The sequence below is a fragment of the Bos indicus x Bos taurus genome, chromosome 2, assembly GCF_003369695.1.
Source record: "Bos indicus x Bos taurus breed Angus x Brahman F1 hybrid chromosome 2, Bos_hybrid_MaternalHap_v2.0, whole genome shotgun sequence".
NCBI lineage: Eukaryota > Metazoa > Chordata > Mammalia > Artiodactyla > Bovidae > Bos > Bos indicus x Bos taurus.
This window is the reverse complement of record NC_040077.1, coordinates 96,585,282-96,602,742: the sequence shown is the minus strand read 5'-3', so window position 1 is coordinate 96,602,742 and position 17,461 is coordinate 96,585,282. Positions and strand designations below refer to the sequence as shown.

General features: G+C 37.7%; 1 protein-coding gene across 1 annotated transcript in view; it reads right to left on the bottom strand.

Annotated features, from left to right (window-relative positions):
* The window catches only part of PTH2R (parathyroid hormone 2 receptor), an 85,568-nt gene that overhangs the window by 55,990 nt on the left and 12,117 nt on the right, over positions 1-17,461 (bottom strand). The window contains exons 3-5 of the mRNA XM_027565941.1: positions 9,968-10,078; positions 9,735-9,856; positions 442-539 (exon numbers count right to left, since the gene is read on the bottom strand). Of these exons, the coding sequence (XP_027421742.1) occupies positions 442-539; positions 9,735-9,856; positions 9,968-10,078 (331 nt within the window). The remainder of the gene's footprint in view (positions 1-441; positions 540-9,734; positions 9,857-9,967; positions 10,079-17,461) is intronic.

Below are 17,461 nucleotides of genomic sequence, written 5' to 3'. Positions count from 1 at the left end.
CACTGACGCACCTGAGAAGCCCCTATTTCTTCCTGTATGGTATTGAATCATCTAGAGATTATTTAAGATGAATTTCTGTCCCATGCCACCAAAATCATTTGGAAAAGGTGAAATAAGCCTTCACATCATGAATGAAATTTTTTCTAACTCCTTTGACAATACTCTGCATCATTTAGCAAAAATAGACTGCAATGCAGACACACTGTTTTAATGGTTTAATACCGCATTGAGGCTTTAAGTCTTTAAACAAACAATGAAGAATAACCCTGAATTTTTCATCAAAAAAAACTTATCAAAGTCAAATAATATAACACAAGGTTGAATTCAGAAACGCGTGTTTAGGGAAAGTATCTGGAGGCACAGATTGTGAGAGGTCTGTGTCTTTGATGAATAAGAAACAGACCTGCCCCTTCACAGAGGAAGGGATTGAGAATTACTCACCTGAAGTAACCAATGATGAGAATAGCCACGGCCAGGGATGCAAAGGAGACAGAGTATCCAATAGTGTACATGACATAGAGGCGTTCAAAGAACTCTTGCTGCAGGGCAAGAGATTTAATCAGAAAAGCATATTTGATGGAGGTAAATTAAGACCGTGCATTTAAAAGATAGGCAATGTGTTGGCACATTCATATAATATATAGATTATTTTTACGGCCTTCTTTTTACTCCCCAAATTCAAGTCAGGGTTAACATAAAATAATTGGCATTTCTTCTTGCTTTAACTCAATGTTTCAAGATTCACTTCATAGAGTTTTTGCAGTGTTCATTTTAACTAGTTGGAATTGTATATCTAACGTGGTATTTGGAGTAAATAAAACACATTGAAGGATGATTTTAAAACTAGTCAAAAGGATATATCACTTTTGGAATATTATTTCTAGTTTTCTTTCACTTTTCTACCAAGCTGTATTTTCTATGAAAGCAAACTGTGCAGATTTTAAATGAGCAGTTTGATGGGTTTTGACAAACTGAGTTCTTTGTGCCACTAGCTAGTCAAAAATCCACCCACCATCCACCCCCCAGGTTAACTACTGTTCCAATTTCTGTCATCACAAATTGGCTTTATCTATTCATGTACTTCATATATTTCTTGACTCTTCTCAGACTTCTTAGAATTATGTAGTGTACACTGTACACTCCTTTTTGTCAAGACACTGTTATGATATTCACTGATATTATTACATGAATCAACAGTTCATTCCTTTTTCTTCTTTTGTATTTCAAAATGACTATGGATTCAAAAGAAGTAGGAAAAGACAGTACGAAAGGTCCTCTGTACCCCTTCACCAGTATCCTCCAATGCTCGCATCTAATTACACTAAAATACCAAACTAGGAATTTGGCATTGGTACAATTCAGGTGTTTACAGTCTGTGTCATTTTATCTATCACACATGAAAAAATTTTTAAATGTCTCTGCAGTCGAGCTACAGAAATATTCCATCACAACAAAGATCTTCCTCCTGCTGTTCCTTTTACAGTCATACCTACCCTCTTCCTCTCCACCATCCTTATCACCCACCAAACATTAATCTGTTTTCTATCTCTGCAATTCTGTCGTTTCATAAATGGAGAAATGAAATCCTACAGAACATGAACTTTAAATCTGGCTTTTTTCACTCAGAGTAATAACCTCAAGATCCATTCAGGTTGTTACTCATACCAAGTTTGTACTTTTTTATTGCTGCACAGTTTGTGGCAAATGATTAGAATAATTAAGAGAGATAACTAAACTAGGGCTTTCCAGGTGGCGCGAGCTGTAGAGAACCTGCCTGCCAATGCAGGAGACATAAGAGACACAGGTTCGCTCCTTGGGTCAGCAAGATCCCCTGGAGGAGGGCATGGCAACCCACTCCAGTATTCTCGCCTGGAGAATCCCATGGACAGAGGAGCCTGGAGGGCTACAGTCCATGGGGTCACAAAGAGTCGGACATGACTGAGTAACTTAGCACACTGCCTGGTATGTACATAACCACCATTATATTTGAAATGAGTTTCAGACTTTGTAGATAACATACAAAGTTGGGTCATGTTTCTTATAGACTCTTCTAATTTCTGTTAATTGGTATCTTAAGATATTTGTTTTTAATATAACACTGATATAATATTAAGGCTAAGTCCATTTTATATTTTTATTTTCTGTTATGTTTTTCATTTCTGTGTTTTAATTTTCTGGCCATCCCTGCATTACTTGAACAATTTGTAGAATTCCATTTTGATGTATATTTTTGGTGGTGGCTTTTGGTGGTGGCTCTAGGTATTACACTATATAACTTAATGTGGAAGATTTGATCACTGAATTTTCAACTTTCTTCTTTTCTAATTAAGTATTGAGAGCTATAAATCTATCTCAACATCTGCTTCTGCTGTTTCCCACAGTCTTTGATATATATTGAGCTTTCTTTTTTTTACATTAGTTTTTTTTTTAATTTAAATTTATTTATTTTAATTGGAGGCTAATTAGTTTACAATATTGTATTGGTTTCCATTTATCCAAACTTTTGTCATTGGTCACATAATTTTCCACTATTTATGAATTCTCTACATATTTTAGTTGATTTTCTATTGATTCTTTTGTGGTCAAAGAACATACATAAGCTGTGTGATTTTAATCTTGAGATTTATTGAAACTTGTTTTATACCCCAGCATATGTTCTATCTTGATAACCTTTGGTGAGTACTTTAAAAGAATGTGAATTTTTCAATTATTGTGAATGAAGTAAAGTGAAGTGAAAGTCTCTCAGTCGTGTCTGACTCTTTGCAACCCCATGGACTGTAGCCCGCCAGGCTCCTCTGTCCATGGGATTCTTCAGGCAAGAATACCGGAGTGGATAGACATTCCCTTCTCAAGAGGATCTTCCGGACCCAGTGATCAAGTTCTGGGTCTCCTGCATTGCAAGCAGATTATTTATCACCGACTAAGCCATCAGAGAGAAGAAAATGGCAACCCACTTCAGTGTTCTTGCCTGGAGAATCCCAGGGACTGGGGAGCCTGGTGGGCTGCCATCTATGGGGTTGCACAGAGTCGGACACGACTGCAGTGACTTAGCAGCAGCAGCAGCAGCAGCAGCAAGCCATCAGGGAAGACTCTGAAGCTCCTAAACGCATATATATTTAGGATTATTTCCTCTTGGTAAATTGATTCTTTATAATTTTAAATATTGCTCTGTCTTGGTAATGCTCTTTGTCTTGATGTCTACATTTCTCAAAGACAGCATACAGTTGAGCAATACTTTTATTATCCATTCTAACAACCTCTGCCTTTTAAGAGAAATGTTTAGTTCACTGACCTCAAATACGATCATTGCTGTGACTGGGTTTAGATCTAACATATAGGTATTTGCATTCTATACGTCTATCTTTTCTCTGAGCTTCTGTACCTATTTCCTTACCTTTTATTGGGGGTTGGGGAATGGGGAACTCAATCAGGTATTTATTAGTATTTCACTTGTGTTATCTTTTAGCAGTTACTATAGAGACTTGGTTATGCATCTTGAACTTATCAGACCTACATTTAATAATACTGAACTATTTCACCATATAAACAGATATTTGCAATTATGTACCTAATTTTGCTCCCTTAGCCTTTGTCACATCTAGATTTTGTTCTACATAATTTATAAACCCTAATGAGAGGTTATTATGTTTGCTTTAAGCAGTCAGCAGACTTTTAAATGAATTAAATTATAGATATAAAGATGGATATAAACATAGCAATAAATAAGGATAGGTATATAGTTCTGCTTATTATTTTAGTCTGTCATTTTTATCCACATATGTATCTGTTCTGGTACTCCTCATTCTTTCCTGTCAATCTTTGCTTCCATCTGATATATTTCTCTCCCATCTAGAGAATTTTTTTGAGCATTCTTATACAGAAGTCTGATAAAGATGAATTCGCTCAGATTTGTTTCTGTCCGAAAAATATCATTATTTTCCCTTTATCTTAATGCATATTACCACTTTTAGATGTCATTCCATTGTATTCAGGCCTCTGTTGTTTAACTAAACGACAAGCATCCTTTTAGTTTTTGTTCTCCTGAACATCACGTGTGCTTTTCCTCTCACTGCTTCTAAGGTTTTCTTCTTACCTTGATTTACAGCATTTTAACTATGATGTGTCAAAGTACGGTTTTCTTTTTATTTAAGCTGCCTAGGGTTTCCTGAATGCCTGGGACCTGTGATTGACTTATTTCACCCACTTTATAAAATTACTGGCCATTGCCTTCTGAAATATTTATTTTGTCCTATTTCTTCCCCCTCTTCTTACCCCTAATTTCATATATCGTAGGCAATTACATATTATCTCACAGTCTCAGATGGTTTTATTAAATTTATTTTTTCTCTTAATGTGTCACTTGGAAAATTTTTGTAGCCTTCAAGTTCACTAATCTTTTTCATTCTGTGTCCAGTATTCTATTGAGCATATCAAACAAATTCTTCATTTTGAATTGAATATTTCAATTCTAGAATTTCCTTTTTTTTTTTAAGTTTTCATTTCTCTGTCAGTTTCCCCATCTATTTATGTACTTTTTTCACTAAATCAGCTAACATATTTATGAGTCATTACCTGGAAATTACAACATCAGGATCATCTATTTTTTCTGCTTTGTTTTTACTCTAGATTTGGGGTCCCTACTCTGTAATTTTTATTACATTATGGGCACTGTAAGTAACAGAAGAGTTGGGACTGAAGCATATAATATTGAGGCAGGAGGCAGATGGGCGCCCCCCTCCCACCAGGGTAAAGCAAATTGGAGATTCATTTTCTATTGACCAAAACTCTAAGATAAGAATAGTGGGACAATTAAGGGAGGAGGCTGGACCCTGCACAGACCACATAGTTCTCATTTCCAGAAGTTGGGAGATCTCCTGGACCACATATGTGCAGAAAGGGCCACTTGGAGGCCAAAGGGGAGTCACGTCAAGGGATGTTCCACCCAGACGCCTCTTTAGTAGGATCCATCTTGGCTAAGAGATGCATGTGCACACATGGGAGGATTCTGAGATATACCAAATATGGACTGTGAACCAGGCAAATCACAATGATTGACCAAAGGAAACCTGAAAGAAATATGAAACTAATATGCCCCATATTAGTGATTTAAACTGCCATGAAGGTGCAACTCAGTGACTTTCCCTGCGTGTCTATTCCACATGTACTGTACTCTTCTCCTCCTAGTAAATACTTTACTTGCTTCACTACTTTCCATCTTTGTGGAAACTCTTTTCTCCAAAGCCAAAGGGCCAGGGCCCTTGTCACTGACCACTGGTCTAAGTGACTAGGATCTGGTGCCTTCACTGCTGCAATCCAGCCCACGTCTGGCTGGAAATCCAAGTCCAGCCCCAAGCCATTGCAGACAGAGGCCACCTGAGATCAGTATTAATAGGCTGAAAAGGGTAGTCATCTTCTTCTATCAGGCTTCTTGGGTAGTGAGGATGGATTACTTTGTTTTAATCTGGGGTTGGGTTTGTTGTAGTTTTTCTCAGTTTGTTGTTCTTTCCATGATTCTGTTTATCCTGGTTTTAGGTTTTGAGAGCAGAATCCCAAATTTTCCTTCAGTAGATGAGAAGGCAATGGCATCCCACTCCAGTACTCTTGCCTGGAAAATCCCATGGACGGAGGAGCCTGGTAGGCTGCAGTCCATGGGGTCGCTAAGAGTCGGACACGACTGAGCAACTTCACTTTCACTTTTCACTTCCATGCATTTGGAGAAGGAAATGGCAACCCACTCCAGTGTTCTTGCCTGGAAAATCCCAGGGAAGAGGGAGCCTGGTGGGCTGCTGTCTATGGGGTCGCACAGAGTCGGACACGACTGAAGCAATTTAGCAGCAGTAGATGATGGGATCTTAGCACCAGCAGCCTCTAGCAGCCATTATTTGCGGTTTTGTCCATCTGAAGGTTTTCTAAGCTGCAGAGAAACTCTTTCTGCTTTCTGAACCATCCATCAGCTATATAAAATTCATATAGCCTTTAGACACAAGAATATATGATAATTTCTACAGTATGCTGCTGTTTTAAATATAATACTCCAAAGAATTTAACAACCTCATGGCCTCTCATAAGCATTCCCTACCTTTTTTGTCTTTTAATTTCACTTTGCTGTGAATTTCACTTTGCTCTCTAGCCTGCCCTGGGCTTTCTGCATCTCAGCACATGTTTGTCCATTATGCTGCTCTGCTCCAGTTCTCGGCTAGCCACTGTCTCATTTTAGATGAAGACCTCTTGTGTCTAGAAAAGATCTTTTTCAGCTCTATTTTATCAGGCTTTTCACTCACTGAGATTTGTCATCTCGGGGGTTTCTCTCAGCTTTCCTGCCCTCCCTCAGCAGTCATGCTGTAAGTGAGGGCCCCAGATACCCCAAGAGATATCTCTCAGCTCCTCTGTTCTGTCCCATGCCTTCAGCTAACAGCTACCTCTCACCCAGTGAGGGTCCTACATACATCTTGGGAAGTTTCTCTGTGTCCACCTACACTGTCCCCAGCCTTTAACTCACTGCCTCCAGAAACTCAGTGAAGGCTCATGGGTAAGAACTGGCTGATGGGTAATAGCTCACCCTGACTGGGCTTCATTTCTTGGAATTCTAAGCCTTTATTCTAGTCCTCGTCTGATGAAAGTTCTTTTAAAAATGGTTCTTTTCTTTTTATCCCCTTCTATAGCCTGGTTGCTCCTCTTCTAGTGCAGAAACAGGGATAAATACAGCCACAGGTTTCTTCTGTCATAAGAAGAGGCTTTCCTCTTTCTGCAATTAGCTTCATTTAGATTTCTTGGCATCTTCAGCTCACTGACAGGCTTTTACAAATTATTAATGTTGCATCTTACTCAGCTTATTCTTAATGCTGCAACTTCTCACATGCTGACTGGAAGCAGAAGACTGTCTCTTACTGCCTTTTTAAAACATTTATGACATATTTGCTCTTAATAAAATGTTAAACTTCTGTAGAAAATATTTGGATAATGTGTAAAATTAAAAAAGAGAGAGAGAAGGGGGAAAACTCCATAATTCCCACACAAGCAAAAAGAAACACTACATTTCATATATTTCTTTTCATTCTATTTCTGTGTATCATTTCCCATTGTTTTGAATATTTGCATTCCCAATTTATATACAACTTTATTATCTGATTTTCTTCCAAGTAATTGAATAACAAAGGGATTTCCCAAGACCACAAACTCTTTACACAAAATATATATTTCAGCTAACTTAGCCAATTCTTCACTGGAAATTTAAATTCTTCAAAGCATTCACTATAATAATTAATGGTTCAATGAACACTATTCCATTCAGTTCCCCCCAACTCCAAATCTTTATGCTTGAATCTCAGAAACAAAATTATAAGATCAAAGGATAAGACCCTCTTGAAGTCTATTAATATATATTGTTAAATTTTTGTCCAAAAATTCATATAGCCTTTAGACAGAAGGATATATAATAATTTCTACAGTATGCTGATGCTTTAAATATAATACCCTAAAGAATTTAACAACTTCATGGCCCCTCATAAGCAATCCCTGCCTATTTGTCCTTTAATTTTTGAAATCGTTTTCTGGACAAGATTATTGGAGTGGGGTTGCCATTTTCTCCTCCAGGGGAACTTCCTGACCTAGGAATCAAACCTACATCACCATGTCTCCCACATTACAGGCAGATTCTTTACCACTGATCCACTGAGGAAGCCATTCTCCCTTTTTTTATTACAAGTAATTCTCTCATTTGTCAAGTCAATGATATGAAAATTATTTAAAGAACAAAACAATAGATATTTTAAAAATCTTTGTCTTATTTTCCCTATAAAAATGTGGCATGTATTCTAAATTCACTGTTTTTACTTTTATCTTTTGTTTCTTATACAAAAATTCTGATTACAACCATAATAATTAATATCTCATAAGTAATATCACTTTGCCCTACAGCATATCAAAACTTTAGGACATATCCAGTTTTCTTATTAAAAGATTTTTTACATTTCTTAAGTTTTCTCAGATTATTACTTAAGGGTTGTAAACAACATAAAACACTCTAATTAAGGAGATAAAATTACTATGGCTAACAAAATTAGTCAAATTTTTCAGTTAAATTTTAAATCATGTTCATATAAAATAGTATATATTTTGGATATTTTACTTTCCTTTGATATTTTGACTCTTGGAATACAGAGTAGTCAAAAAGAATGGTTGTAATATTAGAGTTCAATGTAAATAAAATCATGATATAAGGTTCGATGCACGATACTGGATGATTGGGGCTGGTGTACTGGGACGACCCAGAGGGATGGTATAGGGAGGGAGGAGGGAGGAGGGAGGACGGTTCGGGATGGGGAACATGTGTATACCTGTGGAGGATTCATGTTGATATATGGCAAAACCAATACAACATTGTAAAGTTAAAAAATAAAATTAAATTTTAAAAAAATTTTAAAAAAATCATGATATAATTTAATGCCATTTAAAAGCTATGAAAGACTTGCGTTTGTCATTTAATCCACAAATTTATAACACAGAACACTAAACATTGTGAACGTTTATCTATTTCAGTGAAATTGAAGTTATTTTAAAGTGTTTTACATTAACTTGGCTTTGGCTCCACTGTAACATACACAATAATCTCCTCACATTAGCTAATTTTATCTAAGAAGCATGTCAACAATGAAATACAAAACTGAAGTCTTTTAGCAACTTACTAAAGAGTCCTTAAGGTGGTAGCATTTTGTGCTAGAAAAAAAATTAAGGAAAGAAGTCCTGACTATTAATGCCTAATCAAACAAGGAACTCTCCAACTCACCAATTCTCATGCCACTGCTCCTCCTCCCCCACAACCAAAAAAGACCACCAAGCATAAAGAAAAACGTCTGATGTTAGGAGAGTTATGCATTATGACTGTTCTCAGGGGCCTCACAAAATCATTTATACTTCAGCTTATGTTCACCCCTACCATCATATGACTATGGTGAAGTTATGCTCATCCCTATAGCACCATGCATTTTATAGATGAGGTCTGAGTGACAGGAATTTAAGCATGACTTCTAATCTGTCTACCATATATAACCTAAAAGTAACTATCTAGAGGTTTCTGAAGTTTACATGTGATTACCATATCAGAAATAGCACCGATAAAGAATGTGGAGACCAGGGCCCTGCTCTAGACCCTGTCATAACTGAGCTGTGTCACTTTGATCGACCCCTCGTCTCTGGTTCTAAGTTGACACACATGTGTACAATTAAGGTATTATGTGAGAAGATCTATAAGACAGCCCCTTGCTCCTCTTTAACTCTACATACTCTAATTTTTCCTGTACTAATGAAATCACCTACTGGCAAATCTTACGAGATGAAAAACACATCTATACAATATAAAGTTACTCCAGGAACATATAGTGAGACAAGATGTTGCTATTCATATGTAACCAAGAAAAAAATCATGAATTATATTGCTGACTACCTATTTGGATTTTTACACATAATACAGCATCATATAATATAATATAAACATAATGTAATATAAGTGACACATAAGTATACATACATATATCTCAGCCAGGTAATTCTAACCAAAAGAAAATACCAAAATGTTTCAGGTCCTAGACCTCTCCTTAACTAGGTATCTGAAAAGCTTTCAACCTTGCTTTTATCTTTTTTGATATTTGTGTCAGATAATAAAAGAGTTTTTTGTACAGTGGTTGGTAATCATTTTGTTTTCCTTTAGGGGCTCACAAATACAAAAATACCATTACCTTTCCTATGTTGATATCTGGTTGCAGAAAGCGAAGGCAGTCTGAATAATTAGACCATGTTTTATTTAAACTGTGCATAAAATCCCATGTTCCATTGGGGTTACAGTGTCGGAAAGCAACTCCTATAAAGATGTGAAGAAAAACACTGAGATTGCTCAGTTCTTATAGAGTCTATTATTTTTAAAAAAGGAAGTTTCTATTCCAAATAAATCATTTCATAAAAAATTAAATACCTTTATGATTGAAGTCGTAAATATAAGGAGGACATGGGACAGCCAACGTTTTCCCCACTGTTCCTCTAGGCCAACAGATGAGTCCATCCCATTCTGGGAAACAGTTTCCTTCTGATAAGGAAAAAATTAAAAAACAAATAAACAAAAATGCAGTTAGAACCAGAGAGTTAATGCATTTAAAATACAAAATTTCAAGTCACTGCCTATAGCAAAATGCAAAGCAAACTGGTAGTTTTGTAAACTAGAATGGGATGGACATATGATGCAAACATCTCAAAATTCATCCACCTAGCCCCATCAAAGGCCCATTGCTAGGAATATTTGATTTGCATAAATTAAAACTATTTAGTGATTCTAATATATATGAATCATAGCAATGAATATGTAAGAAACACCAAAATCCACTGAGAACAATTTCCTTTAGTAAAATTCTATCATAGTTGTAGTTACATTTTTTTACCCTAACTTTTTCAAATTACTGTTTAAAAATATGACACATGAAAAAGATTGAACGTCACAGATAAGCTCCAAGATCTGGGTTTGCCTTTTTACAAATAATCAGTAATTTATTTGAGTCTAATAATCACCTCAGACAAAATTCTCATGAACTCTACTCTCCTCCAGATGAATCCAGAACCCTACCGCTTCTCACAACCTCGACTGCCACCCAACCCCCCATCCACGCCACCACAACTCCAGCCTTAATTATTGCAATGGCCCCCAACTGGTCTTCCTGATTCTATTCTTGTTCCCCTCATGCAATAGCCCAAAGGCTTCCCACCTCATTCTGAGGAAAAGCCAAGTCTCTTCAACGCCTAAAAGCCCCACAGGATCTGCTCTCTTCTCTGGCTTATCCCTCATCCTCCCACCCCAGCCTACACTCCTTATCCCTCTTTCATGCTGTGTTTTTCACTTGAGCTCTCTTTTTTCTTCCACTATCAAGTTTTATTTTATTATAATTTTCTTAAACCATAGGATTTAAGGACCTTGAGAGTGGGGAATTTTGTTACATGCATTTGCTATTCTGTGTTGTTCAAGACTCTTCTCCATTAGTTGTGCACAAAACTTCCAAGAAGAGAGCCCATCAGCCAGGTCATATTCAGATTTCCCCAAAAGAGACTTTTAATGATTTCTGTATTCATCTTCCCTTGTTACTATAACAAATTACCACAAACTTACAGCTTGAAATAACCCAAACTTGTTATCTAGCTATTTCTGTCCGTCAGAAGTCTGGTGAGCTCAGCCAGACCTCTGCTTAGAGACTCACAAACCTGAATCAAAGACTGCTGCTGCTGCTGCTGCTGCTAAGTCACTTCAGTCGTGTCCGACTCTGTGCGACCCCATAGACGGCAGCCCACCAGGCTCCGCCGTCCCTGGGATTCTCCAGGCAAGAATGCTGGAGTGGGTTGCCATTTCCTTCTCCAATGCATCAAAGTGAAAAGTGAAAGTGAAGTCACTCAGTCATGTCCGACCCTCAGGGACCCCATGGACTGCAGCCTTCCAGGCTCCTCCGTCCATGGGATTTTCCATGGAAAAACCCTAGACAGGATTAAAAACCCATTTCCTTACTCATTCCAGTTGCTAGTAGAATTTAGTTCCTTTCACTGATGACTAAGATTCTCATTTCCTTCCTGGCTGTTAGCTAAGGGTTGTTCCCAACTTCTGGAAGCCACTTGCATTCCTTGGTTCATGGCCCCCTTCCTCTGTCTTCAAAGTCAACAAGGGAGGTCAAGTCTTTCTCATGTTTTCAATCTCTTCTCCACTCTTTTCTCTTACCAACTATTTTTCCTTCGTTTTCCACTTTTAAGAATCCATATATTTACATTAGTCCCATCCAAATAATCCAGGCTAATTTTCCTATTTTAAGGTTGACAACTTTAATTCCATTTGCAATGCCCCTTTGCCTTGTTACATAACATACACAGGCAGAACATCAGAGATTAGGGTTTGCACATCTTTGAGGGGACATTATTCTGCTACCAGAAGTACCATTACAGCTCTCAATCTTTTAGTTACCAATTACACTAACCGTGGCTGAAGATTTTATTCTAGCTAAGGTGGCAGAGTGGTAAAGAAGCTGTCTGTCAATGCAGGAGATGCAACATGCAGGTTTGATCTCTGGGTTGGGAAGACCCCCTGGAGGAAAAAATGACAACTTGCTTCAGTAATTTTGCTGGGAAATCCCATGGACAGAAGAGCCTGGTGGGCTAAAGTCCAGTTCAGTTCAGTTCAGTCACTCAGTCATATCCGACTCTTTGCAACCCCAAGGACTGCAACAGGCCAGACTTCTCTGTCCATTACCAACTCCAGGAGCTTGCTCAAACTCATGTCCATTGAGTCGGTGATGCCATCCAGCTATCTCATCCTCTGTCTTCCTCTTCTCCTTCTGCCTTCAATCTTTCCCAGCATCAGGGTCTTTTCCAGTGAGTCGGTTCTTCACATCAGGTGGCCCGAGTATTGGAGCTTCAGCTTCAACATCAGTCCTTCCAATGAATATTCAGGGTTGAGTTCCTTTAGGATTGACTGGTTTGATCTCCTTGCAGTCCAACAGACTCTCAGGCTTCTCCAACACCACATTTCAAAACCCTCAAGTCTTCAGTGCTCAGCTTTCCTTATGGTCCAACTCTCACATCCATGCATGACTACTAGAAAAACCATAGCTTTGACTAGACAGACCTTTGTCAGCAAAGTAATGTCTCTGCTTTTTAATATGCTGTCCAGGTTTGTCACAGCTTTTGTTCCAAGGAGCATGTGTCTTTTACTTTCATGGCTGCAGTCACCATCTGCAGCGATTTTGGAGCCCAAGAAAATAAAGTCTCTCACTGTTTCCATTGTTTCCCCATCTATTTGCCATGAAGTGAGGGGACCAGATGCCATGATCTTCGTTTTTTGAATGTGGAGTTTTAAGCTAGTTTTTCACTCTCCTCTTTCACTTTCCTCAAGAGGCTCTTTAGTTCCTCTTCACTTTCTGCCATAAGGGTGGTGTCATCTGCGTATCTGAGGTTATTAATATTTTTCTCAGCAATCTTTAATCCAGCCTGTGCTTCATCCAGCCTGGCATTTTACATGATGTACTCTGCATATAAGTTAAATAAGTACGGTGACAATATACAGCCTTGACGTACTCCTTTCCTGATTTGGAACCAGTCCATTGTTCCATATGCAGTTCTAACTGCTACATCTTGACCTGTATACAGATTTCTCAGATGACAGGTAAGGTGGTCTGGTATTCCTATCTCTTTAAGAATTTTCCACAGTTTGTTGTAATCCACACAAAGGCTTTAGCGTAGTCAATGAAGAGAAGTAGATGTTTTTCTGGAATTCTCTTGCTTTTTATATGATCCAACGGATGTTGGCAATTTGATCTCTGGTTCCTCTGCCTTTTCTAAATACAGCTTAAATATCTGGAAGTTCTCAGTTCATATACTGTTGAAGCCTAGCTTGGGAAATTTTGAGCATTATTTTGCTAGCGTATGAGATGAGTGTAATTGTGCTACAGTCCATGGCTACAGCCCATGGAGTCTACAGCCATCTAGTCCATGGCTGCAGTCCATGGGGTTACAAACAGTCGGATATATTGAGCGCACAGACACACACACAGAGCGTTCATTCTGTCAAGTTGTTTGTTTGGTTTTGAATACTCAGCATAACTGAACCTCATGGAACCAGTATCTACAGCAAAGAATTCAGTGTGAACCTGAAATTGACTTGCTAATGTCCACCATATCACATGGAAACAAATACTTGATTTGTTCTGTGGATGGCTGAAGCAATAAGAAAATGAGAATATCTTCCCTCACCCACACTGTTCTCACAGAAGAGAATGTTTTCTTGGAAACAGCCTCACTTTGCTCCATAACAAAAGCTTGGATTTACATACTGCTAGTAACCATGGAACTCATCACACTGGCTTCCATATTTGGTACATGGCTTTACCTGCTTCTTTTCACCATGACCTACTTTTTGTTTGCTTTACCTGCTTCTTTCCACCATGATCTACTTTTTGTTTATCTTTCTTCTTGTTTAAATAGAGTATAATGAATCAATCTCTTCCACCAACTTCAGTTCAGTTCAGTTGCTCAGTCGTGTCCAACTCTTTGTGACCCCATGGACTGCAGCACACCAGGCCTCCCTGTCCATCACCAATTCCCAGAGTTTACTCAAACTCATGTCCACTGAGTTGGTGATGCCATCCAACCATCTCATCCTTGTTGTCCCCTTCTCCTCCTGCCTTCAATCTTTCCCAGCAACAGGGTCTTTTCAAATGAGGCAATTCTTCGCATCAGGTGGTCAAAGTATTGGAGTTTCAGCTTCAGCACCAGTCCTTCCAAAGAATATTCAGGACTCATTTCCTTTAGGATGGACTGGTTGGATCTCCTTGCTATCCAAGGGACTCTTAAGCGTCTTCTCCAACACCGCAGCTCAAAAGCATCAATTTTGTCCTGAATATTTTTCTGTCTTGATAGCATTCAATATGGTTTCCCATCCATTTACTTTATATCTAATAAGTCACATATACTTATTTTTCTGAAACCAATACTTTCCCAGATATCTATCATGCAGTCTACATAAAATGGACCCAGACATATATTCTTTTGTTCTTGTAACTAGTTGTCCTTCAAAATGTGTGCTTCAGTGTCACATGAGATTTTCCAAGAGTTGGTCATGTGAGGAACTAAGGTCCTCATAGAAGTCTGAATCAATGATCAATTTATTCTATAATTATGCAGTTTTTAAGCTGCAATAGAGAAAACTGTTGCTATTTTGCTTATGCTTTAAAAGGGATAGTTTTTGGTTCCCTAAAAGGTTGTTGTTGGTGTTCAGTCACTAAGTCATGTCTGACTCTTTGCCACTCCATGGACTGCAGGATGCCAGGCTCCTCTGTCCTCCAATATCTCCTGGAGTTTGCTTAAATTCATGTCCACTGAAAATGTGATGCTATGTAACCATCTTATCCTCTGCAGTCTCCTTCTCCTTTTGCCTTCAATCTATCCCAGCATCAGGGTGTTTTCCAATGGGTTGGTTCTTCATAAAAGATGACCAAAGTATTGGAGCTTCATGCCATCCCCAATATACAAAGAGCTCATACAGCTTAATGTCAGAAAATAGCAACCCAATCAAAACATGAGCAAAGGGACTTGCCTGGTGGTCCAGAGGCTAAGATTTCATGCTCCCAAAGCAGGACACCCAGGTTCAATCCCTGGTCAGGGAACTATCCTGCATGCCACAACCAAAACCCAATAAGTAAATAAATAAATATTTTTTAAATGACCAGAAACTCTAAATAGACATTTCTCCACAGAAGACACACAGATGGCCAACAGGCACATGAAAAGATGCTCAGTATCACTAATTATTAGAGAAATGCAAATCAAAACTACAACAAAGTACCACCTCAGACCAGTCAGAATGGCCATCATTTTAAAAATCTACAAATAATAAATGCTAGAGAGGTTGTGGAAGAAAGGGAACCCTCCTACACTGTTGGTAGAAATGTAAGCTGGTGCAACCACTATGGAAAACAGTACCGATTTTCCTCAAAATACTAAAAATAGAGTTGCCTTTTGATCTAGCAATCCCACTCCTGGGCATATATCCAGATATAAATTATATTTCAGAAACTTACATGCATTCTTATGTTCATAGCAGCAGTATTTACAATAGCCAGGACATCAAAGCAACCTACACATCTATCAACAGATGAGTGGATAAAGACAATGTGACACATATATATGTACGGTGGTGGTTTAGTCGCTAAGTCCTATCTGATTCTTGTCACCCCATGGACAGTAGCCTGCCAGACTCTTCCGTCATGGGATTCTCCAGGCAAAAATACTGGAATGGGTTGCTCCATTTCTTTCTCCAGGGGATCTTCCTGACCCAGGGTCTCGAACCCAGGTCTCCTGCATTGCAGGCAGATTCTTTACAGACTAAGCTACAAGGGAAGCCCATATATATATATGTGTGTGTGTGTGTGTGTGTGTGTGTGTGTATGTACATATGTGTGTATGTGTGTATGCACATGTGTGTGCATGTGTGTAATGGAATACGACTTAAACATAAAATAGAATGAAATAATGCCATTTGCAACAACCTAGAGATTATCATACTAAGTGAAGTCAGTCAGAAAGAGAAAGACAAATACCATATGATACCACTTATGTGACACAATCTAAAATATGACACAAAAGAAATTACCTATAAAACAGGAACAGACTCAGACATGGAGAATAGACTTGTGGCTACCAAAGGAAAAGGGGGATGAGGGAGAGGTGGATTGGACATTTGGGATTTGCAGAGCAAATTGGTATATACAGAATAGATAAACAACAAGGTCCAACTGTATAGCACAAGGAGCTATATTCAATATCCTGTGATAAACTACAATGGAAAGGAATATGAAAAAAACTCTAATTAGAAAAGATATATGCACCCCAATATTCACAGCAGCAGTATTTATAAAAGCCAAGACGCAGAAGCAACCTAAATGTCCACCAACAAATGAATGAATAAAGATGTGATACCTATACAGATATACATACTGGTATAGTACTCAGCTATAGAAAGTATAAAACAATGCTATTTGAAGTAACATGGATGGACCCAGAGATGATCTTACTAACTGAAATAAGTCAAACAGAGAAAGACAAATATTATATGATATCACTTCTGTGTGGAATCTAAACAAATGATACAGATAAACATATTTACAAAACAGAAATATACTCCTGGATACAGAAAACAAACTTATGGTTACCAAAGGAGATGTAAGGGAGAAATAAATTAGGAGTTTGAAATTAACATACACACAGTATTATATATAAAATAGATAAATAACTAGGTCCTTTTGAATAGTACAGGGAACTTATACTCAATATCTTATAATAACCTGTAATGGAAACTTATAATGTAAATATACATATAGATAGATATAACTGAATCACTCTGCTATAAACCTGAAACTAACACAACATTGTAGATTAACTATACTTCATTTTTTTTAAGTTTTTAAAAACAAAATAGTATTTCTCTTTAAAAAAAAAAAATACCATCCCACACACATACACACACAGATATACTCCAAAACTGAGAAAACCAACACTCCCCCAAAATAATGTTTCTGTAGATTGTAATAATTTCTCTGCTGGCTATTTGACAAACAGAATAATCAACATTCACAAAAGATTGAGAAGACTGGGAAAACCATGCCCTCATACAGATAATACACAGAGATCTTAATTAGCATCTTCTCTTTGATCAACATTTCACAATCTGTATGAGTAAATACTTTCATTATTTAGCAAGAAACTAATTAACTGCCTAATGAGTCACCAAACTCCCTTTATAAATTAACACCATCAATTACATTCCATGCAATCTTTTGTGTGTGCCAGGAGGAACTGATCATTAGTGAAACTTGTCAAACCATATTTACACAAAGCATTCTAAAATTTGGAGAATCTGACTTTGACTCTTTACAGTTCTACAGTTTCC